This window comes from Fomitopsis serialis (assembly GCF_022376445.1).
Source record: "Fomitopsis serialis strain Sig1Antser10 chromosome Unknown B0H18scaffold_3, whole genome shotgun sequence".
NCBI classification, from domain to species: domain Eukaryota; kingdom Fungi; phylum Basidiomycota; class Agaricomycetes; order Polyporales; family Fomitopsidaceae; genus Fomitopsis; species Fomitopsis serialis.
Window position 1 is genome coordinate 1,052,054 of NW_025954963.1, and position 14,926 is coordinate 1,066,979.

At 56.3% G+C, this 14,926-nt stretch overlaps 5 protein-coding genes across 5 annotated transcripts; 3 read left to right on the forward strand and 2 right to left on the reverse strand.

Moving 5' to 3' along the window:
* Positions 1-783: 783 nt before the first annotated feature.
* B0H18DRAFT_1113854 (uncharacterized protein) lies at positions 784-2,677 on the reverse strand (the record flags this gene model as incomplete). Its single annotated transcript, XM_048033035.1, has 7 exons — positions 784-830; positions 874-1,122; positions 1,176-1,326; positions 1,384-1,623; positions 1,689-2,073; positions 2,139-2,296; positions 2,345-2,677. 7 exons carry the CDS (start codon positions 2,675-2,677, stop codon positions 784-786), a joined length of 1,563 nt encoding a protein of 520 aa, XP_047899835.1.
* A 154-nt stretch (positions 2,678-2,831) lies between these two features.
* Positions 2,832-3,903, forward strand: B0H18DRAFT_1113855 (uncharacterized protein; the record flags this gene model as incomplete). Its single annotated transcript, XM_048033036.1, has 3 exons — positions 2,832-2,860; positions 2,914-3,064; positions 3,259-3,903. The coding sequence occupies 3 exons, from the start codon at positions 2,832-2,834 to the stop codon at positions 3,901-3,903; spliced, it is 825 nt and encodes a 274-aa protein (XP_047899836.1).
* Positions 3,904-4,808: 905 nt separating this feature from the next.
* On the forward strand, positions 4,809-5,151 carry B0H18DRAFT_868371 (uncharacterized protein; the record flags this gene model as incomplete). Its single annotated transcript, XM_048039938.1, has 2 exons — positions 4,809-4,976; positions 5,029-5,151. Coding segments are annotated over 2 exons (291 nt in total), but the record flags the coding sequence as incomplete, so codon positions are not given.
* A 1,670-nt stretch (positions 5,152-6,821) lies between these two features.
* Positions 6,822-7,372, reverse strand: B0H18DRAFT_868537 (uncharacterized protein; the record flags this gene model as incomplete). The annotated part of the gene is made up of 3 exons (XM_048039952.1): positions 6,822-7,014; positions 7,069-7,158; positions 7,206-7,372. Coding segments are annotated over 3 exons (450 nt in total), but the record flags the coding sequence as incomplete, so codon positions are not given.
* Positions 7,373-12,185: 4,813 nt separating this feature from the next.
* On the forward strand, positions 12,186-14,128 carry B0H18DRAFT_1113858 (uncharacterized protein; the record flags this gene model as incomplete). The annotated part of the gene is made up of 7 exons (XM_048033037.1): positions 12,186-12,296; positions 12,347-12,405; positions 12,470-12,525; positions 12,582-12,803; positions 12,857-13,005; positions 13,071-14,012; positions 14,117-14,128. The coding sequence occupies 7 exons, from the start codon at positions 12,186-12,188 to the stop codon at positions 14,126-14,128; spliced, it is 1,551 nt and encodes a 516-aa protein (XP_047899839.1).
* Positions 14,129-14,926: the final 798 nt, after the last annotated feature.

Consider the following 14,926-nt stretch of genomic DNA (forward strand, 5'->3'; position numbering starts at 1 on the left):
GTCAGACACCCCAGCTGGACGAAGCCACTGCAGCTCTCTTGGCATGGTCTCTGTAGGCCCTATGAATCGCGTGGTGTAGAGATCCGCGCCGCGAAGACGAGTGCGATCAGGCCGCGTAGTGAGGTTCGTGCGTTTGCGACCCGTCGACCGAACGTACTCGTTAAACGCGCGCCGCGTGAGGAGGAGGGCTAGGGCTGGAGCTCGCCCACAGGAAACACCGTTCACCGCGCGACCGCTTTTGTCTCCCGTAGGCAGGCCACAAACACGACCTCTTTGACGGGGGAGGACGGCCGTATGAGGCAACCGGTCTCCAGCTTCCCAACTGTTCTCGCCGTGTCTCGCAGTCTCGATCAAAAGTTACAGCGTTGACAGGTGTCGGCGGAGAACCACTGCTATAGCATCTGGTCATTTTCGTAGAGAGGGGTGGGGGTCACTCGACCCCGTGACCAGACGCGTCGCACAAGAGGCGCATACATCGCCCGCGACGCGCTGTGCTTCTCGTAGATCTGACATCCCTGTACCGCGCATAATACCCTCACTATACTAGCCACCTTACTAACACGCCAATGAGGCTATGCGTACACAGTCACGATTCACATGCTTATACAGAAACATATACTACGGTACATGTCTTCCGATAACACAGTGGGCGGGGGGAGATGGTTCGGCATGTCGGCGGATGAAGAGGATTACATCCTGTGGATAGGACAGGTAAGCCGATGTGCCGTCCAGGGTCTGCAGACTCGGACGTAGCTTCGTCGAGGTGCGGATCGTGGTCGGGCTTCAGACACCAGCCGTATGAAGGAATACATCCTCAAGCTCCTGAGTGCCTTGAAGTAGGGTGCGTTCTCTCGCGCGATCCCCTTGCCGTACGTGCCCGTGCCACGCCAGTAGCTCCACACGCCAACGGTCTTGAGTCCTCGTTGATGTGTTCCACCCTTGTAGCGGCGCTCGACCGCATGCCATGCGTGATCGTTCCCGGAAGTGCGGCGAAGTCTGCGAAGTAGGGGTTGATGCGGATAGGGTTGAAATCGCCGGAGATCTTGGAGTAAGGCTCGTTCGTTGCGGAGGAAGCGAAGGCCGTAGTACCCGACTTGCTCATCGTGCAGCCTTGGGCGAGCCCTGCTGGGTACCATGGCGTTGGAGATACTATGCGATTGCGGGGTTGCCACGACTATCGTCCTGCAGGCCACGACTATCGTCCTGCAGGCAACGACTATCGTCCTGCAGGCCACGACTATCGTCCTGCAGGAAGTCGATTGATCCAACCTTGACGAGGCGCTTGAGCTGGTCGAGGACGAAAATGCCGCCAGATGCAGAGACCGTCTTGAAGCACGCCTGCCACGATGCTAGGACATAACGTATCCATTCAACACTGCTTACCTGCCAGCCAGTAATGATCGCGAGGTCCCTCGGGTCTTGGACCCGGTCCGTCCGCGCTGCCCTGAACGCCTCGCCTTCATTACTCACCACAGCGCAGAACGTCTCGACGTCATCCGCCTCAATCGCAACCTCAGCACCCGTAAGCGCGTCGCGAAGATTGATCTCGGGGAGCACCTCGTTGTCGCCGAACCACAGCCGCCAGTAGAAGTCCTTGATGCGCGTGTTAGGACCCTCGGCAACCTCGTGGATTCAAACGGGAGCGAACCCATGCTCGGCCTGTAGAGGAACTTGAAGTGGAGAGGCACGGAGACGTCGCGGCGGTCCTCGAACAACGCGATGTCGATCGCCTGAGACGCCGAATGATACTTGTGCTGGCCGTACGAACGAGCAGCACCGTAGAGCGCGGCGGACACAGGTATCTCGCCGCCCAAGGTCAAGACGACCTTCTGGCTCCGACGAGGAGCGAAGAGGCGGCACATCGCGTTGTCGATGTGTGATGTTCCCTGCACGATGGTCGCCGGCGTAAGGAGAGCCCTGGGCCAACTTTGACGTGGACCTGCGAGCATCCCAAGCCAGGTCGACGCCTCGGGCAAGGTGCTCCCAACGGAGTAGGTGATCTTGCCTGCCTCGGCAGAGCGCTCGACGCCAAGCGAGCTAGCGATGTTCTCCGGAAGAGGAGAAGCCCTGACACTGAGATAGTCAGCGGTCGGGATGAGACTGAGGTCGCCGCCGTAGAGGCGCTGCGCCAATTGAACTTGTCGACAAGGATAGCTGCGACGTTGTCGAGCATCTCCTTGATCGACTCGTCCTTCTTCGTCGCATGCTTCGCCGCGACAGGGCCCTGGAGGATGCACACGCGCTGCGGGTCCTGGTCGAAGACGGCCTCGATGTCCTCGGCTGCCCACAAAGAGTCCTACCCAAAACGTAAGTCGTAGTTCGTTTTCGGGTAATTTAAACGCACCTTCTTGAACCACACCTCAAAGTTCGCATCGAGAACAGGGATGAACGGTACCGGCTTCTGGCCTGGGCGCTGCGAGATGGCGAGGAAGAACGTCTTGTCCTCCGACGCCAGGAGCTGCTCGGTCGCAGCCGGGTAAGATGCGAAGAAGAGCTTGACGAAGTCGATCGGCTTGTCCAAAGAAGAGTAAGACTGCAGGATCGGCGACAAGTTTGAGAGGCTCAGGTAGCCTTTGGATTCCGGAATTGAGAGCCTCAGATCTCCGGTCGAAGCACGTGTGGCCACATGATCGCACCGGACCAAACATGTGCAAACGAATTGACCGGAACCGACCATGGCATGGGCGCAACGCCTTGCCTAAATCACTCCTAGATCCACTGTTTGACTGTTGTCCGCAGGCGAGCGGAATGTGTGTCTCCTAGGGGGCATTCGGCGCTCGAAGCGGCAGCAGACAGCAGTGGGTTGGCCGCAACACATCCTCACCAACGTCATGTCGGACGACGGCGCTATGCCTGCACAGTAAGCACCTCCGTATTGTTCTGTCGTCGCCTTCAGCTTACGATCCGGCATAGACACTTCGTCAAGCTCCTCTTCGCGACGTACCCGGCCGCGACCGCGCAGCTCCTGGCGTCGGAGGACAAGGCTTTCTTCCTCGCCATCTCACAACGCCCGGGCCAGAAGCCGGTCCCTTTCATTCCTGTTCTCGAGGTGTCGTTCGAGAGGGTACGTTCGTTTGTTTGTTTAATCCCTATATTGTCACTGAGGGCGAAGCCTTATGTAGACATAACATACTCTACTCTTTTCGTGTCTCGTCTGGCCCGTGGTCGCTGAGCATCGCCGTTCCCCGAAGCGTCGAGCAGGTATAAGAGGGTACGTTAAGGTCGCCCAACGAGGAACTGTGGCTCATATGTTGGTAGGATTTCGTGGGCAGCCGAGGACATCGAGGCCGCCTTCGCCGAGAACCCCAGCGTGCGTGCACCCTCCGGGGCCCTGTGGCGGCGAAACATGCTGCGAAGAAGGACGAGCCGGTCAAGGAGGTGCTCGACAACATCGCCGCGTTCCTCGCCGACAGGTTGGCGCAGCGCCTCTACGGCGGCGGCCTCAGTCGCATTCCGACCGCCGACCATCTCAGTGTTAGGGCCTCCCCTCTCCCGGAGAATGTCACCGGTTCACTTGGCGTCGAACGCTCTGTTGAGGCCGATAAGAACGCCTGCTCCGTTGGGTGCACGTCGCCCGAGGCGTCGACTTGGCTTGAGATGCTCGCAGGCCCTCGTCAGCAGCATTGGCTGAGTGCACTCCTTACGTCAACGACCGTGCAGGGTGCATCGCACGTCGACAACCCGATGCGTCGCCTCTTCGTTCCTCGTCGGAGCCAGATGGTCGTCATGACCTTGGACGGCGAGACGCCTGTGACCGTCGCCCTCTATGGCGCGGCTTGTTCGCACGGCCAGCACAAGTCCGAACTCAAGGTTGCCGTGGTTAGATATGATTCGGCATCTCAGGCGATCGACGTCACACTGTTCGAGGATCGCCGCGACGTCTCTGTCCCTCTTCAAGCTTAACCCCTAGTCCCTCTACAAGCCGAGCATGGGCTACGCCAACATCCATGACGCTTCCGAGGGCGTACCAAGGACCTCTGCTGGAGGCTGTGGTTCGGCGACAACGAGGTGCTTTCCGAGATCAACCTTCGCGGCACGTGTATCGGTCTGGAGGTGAGGCGAACGACGTCGAGGCGTTCTGCGCCGTGGTAGGTAATGAGGGCGAGGCGTTCAAGACAGCACGGACGGGCCGGAACGAGGCCCCGATGGATTCTGCGATCGTAACTGGCTGGCAGGTAAGCAGTGCCGGCTCTGCGTTGTTCGTGACGCCCTAACCATGTGCCAGGCCACCATGAAGGCAATCTTCCCAGCCACCATCGATGACGACTTGCTCAAGCCGGCCCACCTTACGTGCGGGTTCCGACGTTCTCGAGGGTGGGGGCCACACTCAAGGCCGGCGACGTCTGCAAGGCGAGGGCTCGTATCGTCCCTGTGGCCAACTCCGACTGCGGGAACACTTTCGAGGTCGTCGAGGAGCTTGAGTATATTGTCGAGGTTGCGGCGGAGGCGCGCTGCAGTCGAAGGAGTGATTTGAATGGGATGTTGAGCCCAAGCCTCTCCAAGCAGGCGCTGGCCTTGTGTTCTGCGTCCGGTCTGAGGTCACGTAATGCAACGAGACGCGTCTCAAGATCGTCTCTGTTTCTGGCGGCATCTTCGTCCACAAGCGCCTCGTCAAGACGGGCCTGCTCTTCGCTCAGATCGCTCTCCGAGTCATCGTCACTGAGCGCGTGGCATTCGAGGACAAGCGATTGAGGGCGGCGCGCCCTTCGCTGGACACTCTCGGCGAGCACTCCGCTCTCGCGCCCATCGTGGATGTTCTGGCCATCTCGTCTCGCGTCGACGCTGTCTTCTATCGTAACATCGCCACACAGCGTGCTGTCGGGCGTGACGCACGGAATCGCTCGAACTGCGCGATGTGCGCAGTCAAACTCAGCTGTGTGTCGAAGACGTCCACAGGCGCGACCTTGCGTGAGGTTGTCGATGACAGTGCGCAGAAGACCGGCTGTCTTCCAGAAATCGTCAACTACAACGTCGAGGTATGTTGAAAACAACAGGTTGCGTTTGTCCCCTCACTTACAGCGCGTCTAGGGCCAACAATATGCGTGCGCTGGCGAGCTTGTGGCTCTGCAGACGATGATCAACATCCTGAGCTACCTCAAGATCGACATACAGAAGGTGAGGAGTCGCGTGGGCTTGTCGTCCACATATTGACGACGATTGCAGATGACGGAGAAGTTCACCATTGATCAAGTGAACACCGTTCGGCGGTGCATCTATATGGACCGATCTCTGTCGGACTCGTCAGATGTTGGTCACCAGTCGTGATAATCCACTGTACAAATATAATGTGATTTTGTGGGTATTATACACTGCCATTACATGCTGCTCGAGCGACCTCGAAAACCATGGTACCGTTTGATGCGCTGCTTCGGCTGCGACGTGTTGACATTACACACACATCTCCTCAGGCTGGCCTTCGCCTGGAGGGTCCGAGTCCTCCTGAGCGGCCGGTATCGTATCATTTGGTGGTTGTCCCCCTGCGCGCACCCTCGTTTGGTCTTCTCGGCCACCTTGCTCCTCTCAACATATCCCTACAGACTCGTGTTTAGAATGAGAAGGAGCATTGTCAATAAATAAATAAGTTGTACTTATGTTTGATACTTTGGCAGGAAGGGCTTTGTAGATCGCCTCGAACTCGGTTTCGCGTCCGGATGGTCCTTGAAGTAATCGATTTTGAACAAGCCGCTGCTCACGAAGGCTTGTCAGATGAATGAAAATCAATGTTGATGTCCTTCCCGTGCGGTCGTACTATCCGCCTGCACACGTACGAGGCAGTGTCGCTTCTTCGCAGCAGGCTGTGGCTACATAAGTGTGAGTGTGTGAGTGTGAGTTACATAACAAATGCAGACTCTCTGAACGCACGGCGTAAGTACCTCAGGCTTGCGCCTCGTGCGTTTATCACGACATTGGGTTTCTGTCGTACTCTCGGGAGGCGGCGTGCGCCGTTTGGTAGGAGGCGGCGTCACAAAATCTGAGTGGGGATTCGGATCACCATAATCGTTCTGGCGACGTTTGCGTGGCTGGTACGAGCTAGTATGCACGGTGTTCAGCAGCTCGTAGCCAGTAGGACGTCCGGATGCGTCGTTGAATTGAGGTAATCCTTGTGTTCGCAGACCTATACAGCCTTGATCAGACTCTATGGTACGACCGATGTATCGAGTATGGAAAAGGTCAATTACTCTATCTATCAGTCTGGTGCTGTCCCATAAACCACTACAAGGGCGCGCGCGAACACAAGCATAAAAGTTCGGTCGTACGAACAAGAATGTAGCTGCTGGTATAACTATTAGACGAGAGCGACGCGAAGCATTCTTTCAGCAGATGGACGGGTCATCTGCGCCGCATGGTCAGGAGTCTAGTAGCGAACCGGACAGGTCTGATGCTGTCGAACCTTTCCAGCTGAGATGGATGTCCGCATGCACCATCATATGTCGCATTCAACCCGTCATGCGCGAAATTTGTATGTCATTGCTCGTGATCTAGCTGGAGATCCTGCGGCCAAAGTATCACCGACTAATCAGTCACATACTAGGGATTCATTCCGAAGCTACGAGACCACCTTGCGCGTCTCCTGGAACTTCAATTTAATGGAGACGAGTACAGCTTGTAGGTCTGAATGTTATATGTAGGTCTTCCGCTTCCGCGCACCGTTGGTTCGCGTCACGGTGGCTTGATGCGATGCTGATGTGGACGCCTGCGGAGCCGTCTCTCCAGAAGCCCGAGCCTCGGAGCCGCTCGCCGAGCGTTCCTGCGCGCACGTTGCTCTGTCTCCTTTGGAAGCTCGTATGTATTGGGACAAACATCCCTCACGAATCGCCGCATCACACTGCAAATTGGACTGTGACCGCATCGAGGCGGGACAGCGAGTCTTCGGTGTGGACGCGCAGCTTCGCAAGCGCATGCCATTCGGCGAGACGGTACAGCAGTGTCATGACGATTTCGTTAGCAGGTGAGGGTAGTAATCCTTCGATCACAGGAATGATACACTGAAAACGATTGGGCATGCCAGTACCCCTTCGTAAGCCTGACAACCACTCACAACAGCAGTAGAGACGTTACCTGAAGAACATCTTCGTAATCCCGCGGCCCTTCATCTCGGATACGTTGTAGGAGAACATGTGGATTGCATCTCGACGGAATGGTCTGATTTGCCTGAAGCTACATGACGAAGGTTAGTCAGCTAGTACGCCCAACAGTGGTGGTACAGAGGAACCCGCCGTGCATCAAATTCTGCGACGCATTGTAGTCCGAGACTATGCAGGATACGGATGAGATGGGTGAGCAGTGATTTCTGCAGGATACGGATGAGATGGGTGAGCAGTGATTTCCACACACCCAGGTTCAACCTCGTCATGAGGTCAACCGGAAGAATGGAGTACACGTTGAAGGAGTCTCCGAGTGTGCCATTGAACGCATTCTGCAGGCAAGTGTCAGCATCGACTACGAGAGGTCACTCTGGGAACGCAAAAACTCACCATGGTCTGCGCATTTTCTCAAGAGAGTAAGGGGCACGCTGCTGGAGAGAAGACGTGCGTGCGACGACAAACCCACACCACACGTACTCGTCCTAGATGCAGGGAGGTCGAGAGGTCGAGGATGGACGAGGGCTCGGTGAAGGACGACGGAGGATGTCTATAGAACGAAGTTAGGCCGCTGAGACTTAATGAAACACTTACGAATATCGAACGCGACTCGACACGATCTACTCAACTTGCGACTCGACTTGCTTTGCACCCGCAACCGCAGTGTCGCGTCTAAGTGCCGAGATCAGGACAGCGAGGCGAGAGAGAACAGATGCGAGGGCATTCGATAGAGAGACGGGCAACGCGGCCCAGTACTAATACACACGAGACGTCCTAGAACAATGGAAGCGCAAGAGGGATTTAAAAAGTTGAAGCATAGCGAGAGGGACGTCGGCGAGTTGGAGATGGTTCGAAAGAAGCGCGATGCATGAGTGTTTGACGTATCAGGAAGGAATGATACGAAAGTACCGCACAGCAGCCATATGAACACCCTTCTGGGCGACGGACGTCCCTTGAGTCCCCTTGTCTCGGTACGAGGTTGGCAGCTCGCACGCGGTGCTATTTGCTAATCGCGACCTGGTCCGCCAGCAGGTGCGGCACTCGTCGTCGCGGCGCTCGTCTCGTCCTACTAGCGGGTCCGCGTCGCAGCCTTCCGGTTCGTCGCAGGCGCGCCGGTAGAGTCGAGCGTACTGTAAGGAATTGTAACGAAAAAGAAAGAGAAAAGCGTGGGACGAATTTCCCTTCCACAACGCTATGGAGATTTTCAACCCGTTGACCCATGCTATTAAGCCTTTGATGCTGCGGTCTTTGGCCATTTCATTCGAATCCATCACGCGTGGTGACTTCGATCGAGGAAGATGAGGAACTAACATGGCTAGCAACCCGAACGTGCTCGTCGATGTAATCTGTTGACCGTGAAGGCTCCCCAGCATTGGTGGCGGCCGACTTGCACATCTGTGATGTTGTTGAGCTCACTATCGCCTTTCATCGTGAGCACTGACCTTTTCCTGAAGCTCTTCGATCAAACCAAGCTCCTTGTCGAATTGCGACCGCAGCGCGATCACATGTTCCTGCAGTTTGCACACTTCGCCCGTGATACGGCGGACGCTGGCACGGTGTGCCTTGATACGCCTCTTCTGCCTATTAATCTGGCAGCGGAGGGTCTGACTGCGATAATTTGCCCTCTGGCATTTCTTGCTCAGCTGCATTTTCTCGAACCGGTAGATGGCAAAGTTCCTGGAAAGTGGGTCACAACTGGTGATCCGCGCCGAAATGAGGCCAGCATACCTCTGTAGGGCGTCATGGCGAAGGACGGCGCGGTGCTCGGCGCTCTGGTCATTCTCAAGCACGAGTTGGATTTCTTTGAGATCCGCCTCCTTCAGAGGATCGACCCAATCTCTGTATGGGCAGCGAGAACCGGCCTCCGCGAGCTTAGTGGCACAGCCCTTGCACAGAACGTGACCTTGTAATATCTGCGTCATGTTAGCCTATCGTCAAGGGCAGCTAGCACATACCGCAAGGTATTGCCACAGAGGGGATGGCATCAATCTCGTCCGTGAGTTCTAGTACACAGATAGGGCACCTAACGTGCATTCTGATTGCGAGAGAGCCAATGTGCACTAGTAGTGAGAGAGGAAGGGAGAGAAAGGGCGCACATGTGCGTATTCTGAGCCATGTCGGCTGGGTCAGAATCCCAGAATCGCAATCAGCTGCAGGAGGGTCGTGTGAGTCAGTCTAACAAGTCATGCGACCTAGTGCATGGTGTTGACATAATTAGCAGCAACTACTTATGGCCAGTGTTACGGACCCTCCTGGATCCTCCGGATCCGTAGCCTGTGATTAACAATGACTCGTCGCAACTGTGAGGCGCCAGAGGAGCCACGCGCCTGGTTCTCGCCTGATTCTCGCAACTTAGCATCCCCAGAACGCCTCGACCAGCTCATATCAAACCCATGCGACAGCCTTCGCAGTCTTTTGATGCCCCACGCGACATATTCTGCATAAAGGGGCTGTGGGAACGGTATTCGAAGGTGCGACAGGGCGTACAAGTGGATCTTTTGTCCGAGCCTGAAGCTGAAGCGTTTACCAGCCGACGCATTGTCTAAAAGGCTGTTGCCCTTTGTTCGCCTGGTCTGGGTCGCCATTGAGCGCGCTTGCGTATCCTGGACCATTGTGCTTTGACATGCTCATAGGGCAAGAATCGGCCTGCCTAGGCCAGATGTCGAGGGCACATAAGCTACGGTCCGACGTCGACAGTGAGAATCGCGTTTCATCGACAGCCACTACTTAGCCATGTCGAACAGCCGCTTCGCGTGCAGGCTCTCTGGTCGCCCACTTGGTAGAAGGTTGGAGTTCGCACATTCCCTCGAAGGGACACTTTCGCGGTAAGCTTGAGCATCGATCTTGATCATGAGGCTCGGGCGACGCAACTTACAATATCTCTCCCGCGTTACCGCGTATGGCTTTGAAGCGCGGTGCCTGGACACGCGCCATTGGCATTTGTCCGTTTGGGCAGTCCGTTCCCGGACACACCGCTGGCAGAGTGAGGGCCATTGTTCCACTGACGGCGACAACATGGCTCACACCAGAAATCGGGTCAATTGTCTTCCAGGCGGTCCGAAGGCGTTCCACGAACCGCGCCCACTGCTGCGGCCCCCCAGTCAGGCCTCGCACCCCCATCGCAGAAGGATACCATCTTGGGTATATTCACTGACCCGTCTGGGCATGAAAGGGTGGAGATTCGCTGGTATGGACGAGTTATACATGGGTTACGCGATGGCTGAACCTGGTGAATGCCTCTTAGTAGTGGCTGCGGCGCTGTAAGCCATCCTTCCGGGGCAATCGGATCTACAACAGGCCAAGAAAGCAAGCAACTCTCGACGAACGCCGACCGTTTGGGGGCTCTGCGTGATAGGGTAGCTGCGTGGGCTGACAGCATCGCGACTTTTAACGGGGAATCTCAGGGAATTCCTGCTAAAGGGTCAGTATACGACCTCACACGCCATGTGTTGCTCAGTTTACTCATGAATCGTACTCTTCTTCTTAGTTCTCAAGGCTACGGCTGGGACCCAGAATCGGCAGTCCTCCATGCGCTGTCAACTGTCCAGTTGCCCGATGGATGTGAACGTGCCACGCCTTGCGCGGCGCAGTGCAATGCCCTTATATCTACCGGCAGGCAAGCTCATGCAATTGAGCAACGCCGATCAGCGAGGTGCAGGCAGAATGGAGACCGTAGAAGCAAGTCGTCGCTGAGGAAGACCCGCGATGACCATGTAAGCCAAGCGGTACATCAGCGCTGCTGCAACTTGACACTCACAAACACATTCTCTGTGTATTGTAGGTCGCTCCAATTGCCGCTCCGGGTCAAGCGAACGTTGAAGCCGAGCTCGCCACGATTCCTCGGAGCCTCACCGGGGCGAAAGCCGGCAAATCTATCACCATCACCGTCACGATCACGGTCACCACCAGAGCCAGAACTACCACCACAACTGAGACGAGGACCACAACGAGGGCTGCAATGACAGCGTGAGTGGCAACGAGGGGATGGAATGCAACAGTAATGCAAGGGATGCAGTGGCGGCGGCCGCGGCACATGCGTGCCCGTATACCTCAGTCTTCGTACACCACAGCACACCTTTGGCTTGTCAGAAGTGCCTTTCCGTGTGTGATGACTCAAGTACTCATGGTTTGCACAAGTCTCCGTAGCAGACCTAAGAAGCCGGCAAGCGCCTTTTAAGGAATGCACCTGTGCCATAAACTGCGGTCTGGCTCGCCTCGAGGCCGCTCGCCGTGGGCCTGGGAGAATCTCGCGGCGCTCAAGGGGACGTGATATTGTATGGCCGGAAACCCGAACATAAAGTCAAGATTTATGTTTCAATATGGGCTTGTCTTATTATCAATGGCCCAAATGAAGCTTATGCGCCGGTCTGAAATCGGTCAACTGAATTGATTTTCCGCTTTAGGGCTATCAAAGATCCTGAATCGTACATGTTGCATTTAGTTTCGCATATGCGGCGACCTCAAACTACAGAAACACTGGAACATCCACTGATGCCCACTCACAGGACGGGACGGAGCATTCGCTGTCGAAATTCAAAGGACCTTTCGCTCAAAAAAGACGGCCTCACTGAACACACCTGAACATCGCTGATGTTGTACCGCGGGTAGCAGGCGAGTATGGTTTACTTCGGTCTCTTGAGATCCCAGATGCATACTATCAGACGATACTGTACAGTCATGCGGCTGCGTAACATATGCGGGTGTGGAGATCTGTCAGGCCTCCAGGGTATAAGGTGTCGTTTGAATTGAAGAGGCTAAGATGCAGGGATGAACAATGCACACGCGACGCGCCCGTTCGCGCTGTATGCGTCTCGCGCGTCGCGCGACGCGCGACGCATTTCCTCATGTGATCGAGTGAGAGTTAACCACAAGCCGGGCCGCTACGCGCTCCGCTGACTCAGCGTTGCCCGTTGTGATCGTTGTCGCCGAAACCTGGTCTGCAGCTAATGTACGTCGTTGACTTTCAAAGCTCGACGCTCAAGCGCTCAACCCTGCATCCCATCGTATCACAACAGTGACTGTGGTAGCTTAGGCCTGTGCTACTCATCTGGGCTCGGGTTGTGGTCGTTGAATCGCTCTGTCTGTCGTCTCAAGTCCTAAAATATGCCCTCAGAGCTCCATCGAACTGGTACATGGCACATACTACCGTCATCGTCCTCTGACATCTCAGCCCTGTTGGAGAACACGAGCGCAGGCGAAGGAAGGCAGTGGGAGGTAAGAACATGAGCCGTTCAGTGATCATCTTCTAACTTGCCCGCTGTCAGGTCATCACTTCCAGCGGCTTTCTGTCTCGAGCAGCGAGCGATCGTGGCAGTCCGCGCAGGTGAGCATCGCCGTTAATGGTGCTCTCTTGGTAGTAGTGCGCTGACGTGGGGCTTGCCATCCAGCGAAACATCTGAGGACGTTTACGAAGGGCCTATGGTTGTGGAGAAAGAGGCTTTGGGTAAGCCCACATGAAGCACGCATACTCCGCATATCTTACGTTGCACGCTCGTGCAGAGGTCGTGCCGAGCAGATGTGCTGTGGATTCGGCTCCAACGTCAGCACCTCCAGTACTACGAACACCGCTCTCTCAATTGCTGCGTAATGAAGCGCACGTTTCACAGCACGCACCTGCCGGTCGCACCTTCATGACAGGGCCCAGGTTTGCAGACGAACGTCCTGGGCGCGCGACCACGATACCCACTACCCGCCATAGATTTCCCTTACTCCGCCCTGTCGGTACGTAGACGAATGCCTGATCGAGGGCCGCTGTCCTCACGTATTCGCCACAGCAGATGGGGCCGGCTTTCACGTTCAAGGTGAAGGATGCGACGATGACACCGACTCTAGTCTTTGCGCCGATGATGATTGCCTCAGCGCGTCGTCCATTTCCACGGACCTCGTGCCCGTATCATCTTTTCTCGCCGAGTCGCACGCAAATGTAAGCAGGTCTAGCATTGCTGTTCGGGTGCTCGTCGTGCTTTTCTCATGTCCATCGATGCTTAGGAAGTGCAACTTGAAGTCGACCAGCCTCACTTGCCCTATTCTTACAGTCAATTGGGAGCCGCTTGTCCAGAGACGTCGCTTTCGACACAAAGGGTTGCAACTTCTCCTCGTGGGCTTTCCCCGGCGGTCCCACTACCTCCTACTATTACCAGAACCTTCCCCTCACCGGTTGTCGCTGCACCCGATGTCTCTGTTGACGACACTTCTTCCGGGCAAAGCCAAGTGTCGGTGCCGAATAGTCTTCAGGCAGCAGATAGGGGTAACCTTCCCATGCGACGAGAGCGCAACCCTGACGCAGAAGGTCGACATAATATGCCTGCAAGCGGTGCTCGGGGCCTTACCATGCGAGCATACCCTACCGAACTGATCTCTCTTGCACGCGCACGACCCTCGTCGGCCCCGCCCGTCGGGTTGACCGTCGCGCGGCTATGCACTCCCACCCTCGGTTCGTCGAGGCCAGTCTCGGCGTTAGAACCGCCTGACGCAACGACGTTGGCCGCTCGGAACAAGGGAAACGGGAGACATGCCTCGCGCGGTGCCAATGGTCAGCCTCCCGCCGAGGCCCGTCTTGCTGCCATCAGAGACTGGGAGCTTTACCGGAACTGCTCAAATTTCCGCAAAGGCCGCGAAGAGGGCCAGACGATCTGGTACAAAGTGGACTTGCCTTTCGCCGTCGATCAGCCACCGGCGTCTCTCGAAGCATCCCAAGGAGACCTTTTCATCCACGTTGACACACGCACGAAGAAGTCGCGCATGTGGCTATGTGGCACGCAGGGACAGTGGGAAGCAGCGCAGGTAGGAGTACCACATCCTCGGTACAGAAATCGGCGCCTCCACGTCAAGGCGGATGGCGAACCCAGCTGGGTTACTCGGGAGACCTCCGTTGTGTATGGCAGCAAGAGAAAGAAAGAGCGGCAACATGACGCCGAGGCAGAGCTACTGGTGAGTTTGTGTCGTCATCATGATAACAGCACAGGGTGCTCATACAGGGCCTTATCAGGGCCTAATGGCTTGATTATTTCGCTTGCTAACCATTTTGCGAACAGCGGCCGAGGTGAGGCGCCCTCGGTGAGGCGCCCTCGCTGTGCGTCGGAGGAATCCAAGAGGAATCACTTGTTCATGTGCTCACGCCATCTTTCGCGAATTAAGAGTATGGGTTATTTATGCACTTCAACGCTCAGCATGCTCAGACGTACTCACCTAAGCTGCGACGCTGAATGTTACTGGTATAGACTTGTCTTGCGCGCGCGAACTCTCTCGTCGCTACGTCGTGGGCGGGATGCGAAGCTTGCAGGAGAGACCGAGGGAGAAGCAGTTCAAAGCAGATACGGGTGACACGTCCCTATGTTTTCAATAAATCGACGAGAGACCTTGATTATTCTCTGAGTGATGTTCCTGTACAAGCGATCGCGGGCTACAAACGACAATTTGTACGGAGCCCTGCGTCCTTTGACCCCGGCCCCAAAAGAGCTTCGATGCCCTCCGTTGTCACTGTGCCTATCTATGCCTCCGACTGCCGCCGCGCGATTTCCCGACTGCCTTGTTGGATGCCTTCGGCTTACCCTGGCGCCCTCCAATCGGGCGCTCATCCTCCATGGCAATACGCTCACGCCCTGCTTGCGGCTTCCAGTTCGATCGCTGATCAGAGGCAATCGCATCCGTTCCAGCTTTGCCAGCGAGCTCATGGCTCAGGGTATCTCCAGTAAGCGATCCAGAGTCACTGGTGAATGTCACGCCTTGTCCGCTCCCGTCTACGTCGAGTCTCGCTTCGGCATCGGTGCGCAGTGCCACGCTAGCGGCGGTGCGCTCTTTGGCCTCCCTGCTGTCCTCGCCTCTTGGTTGCTTGATTCTCGAGT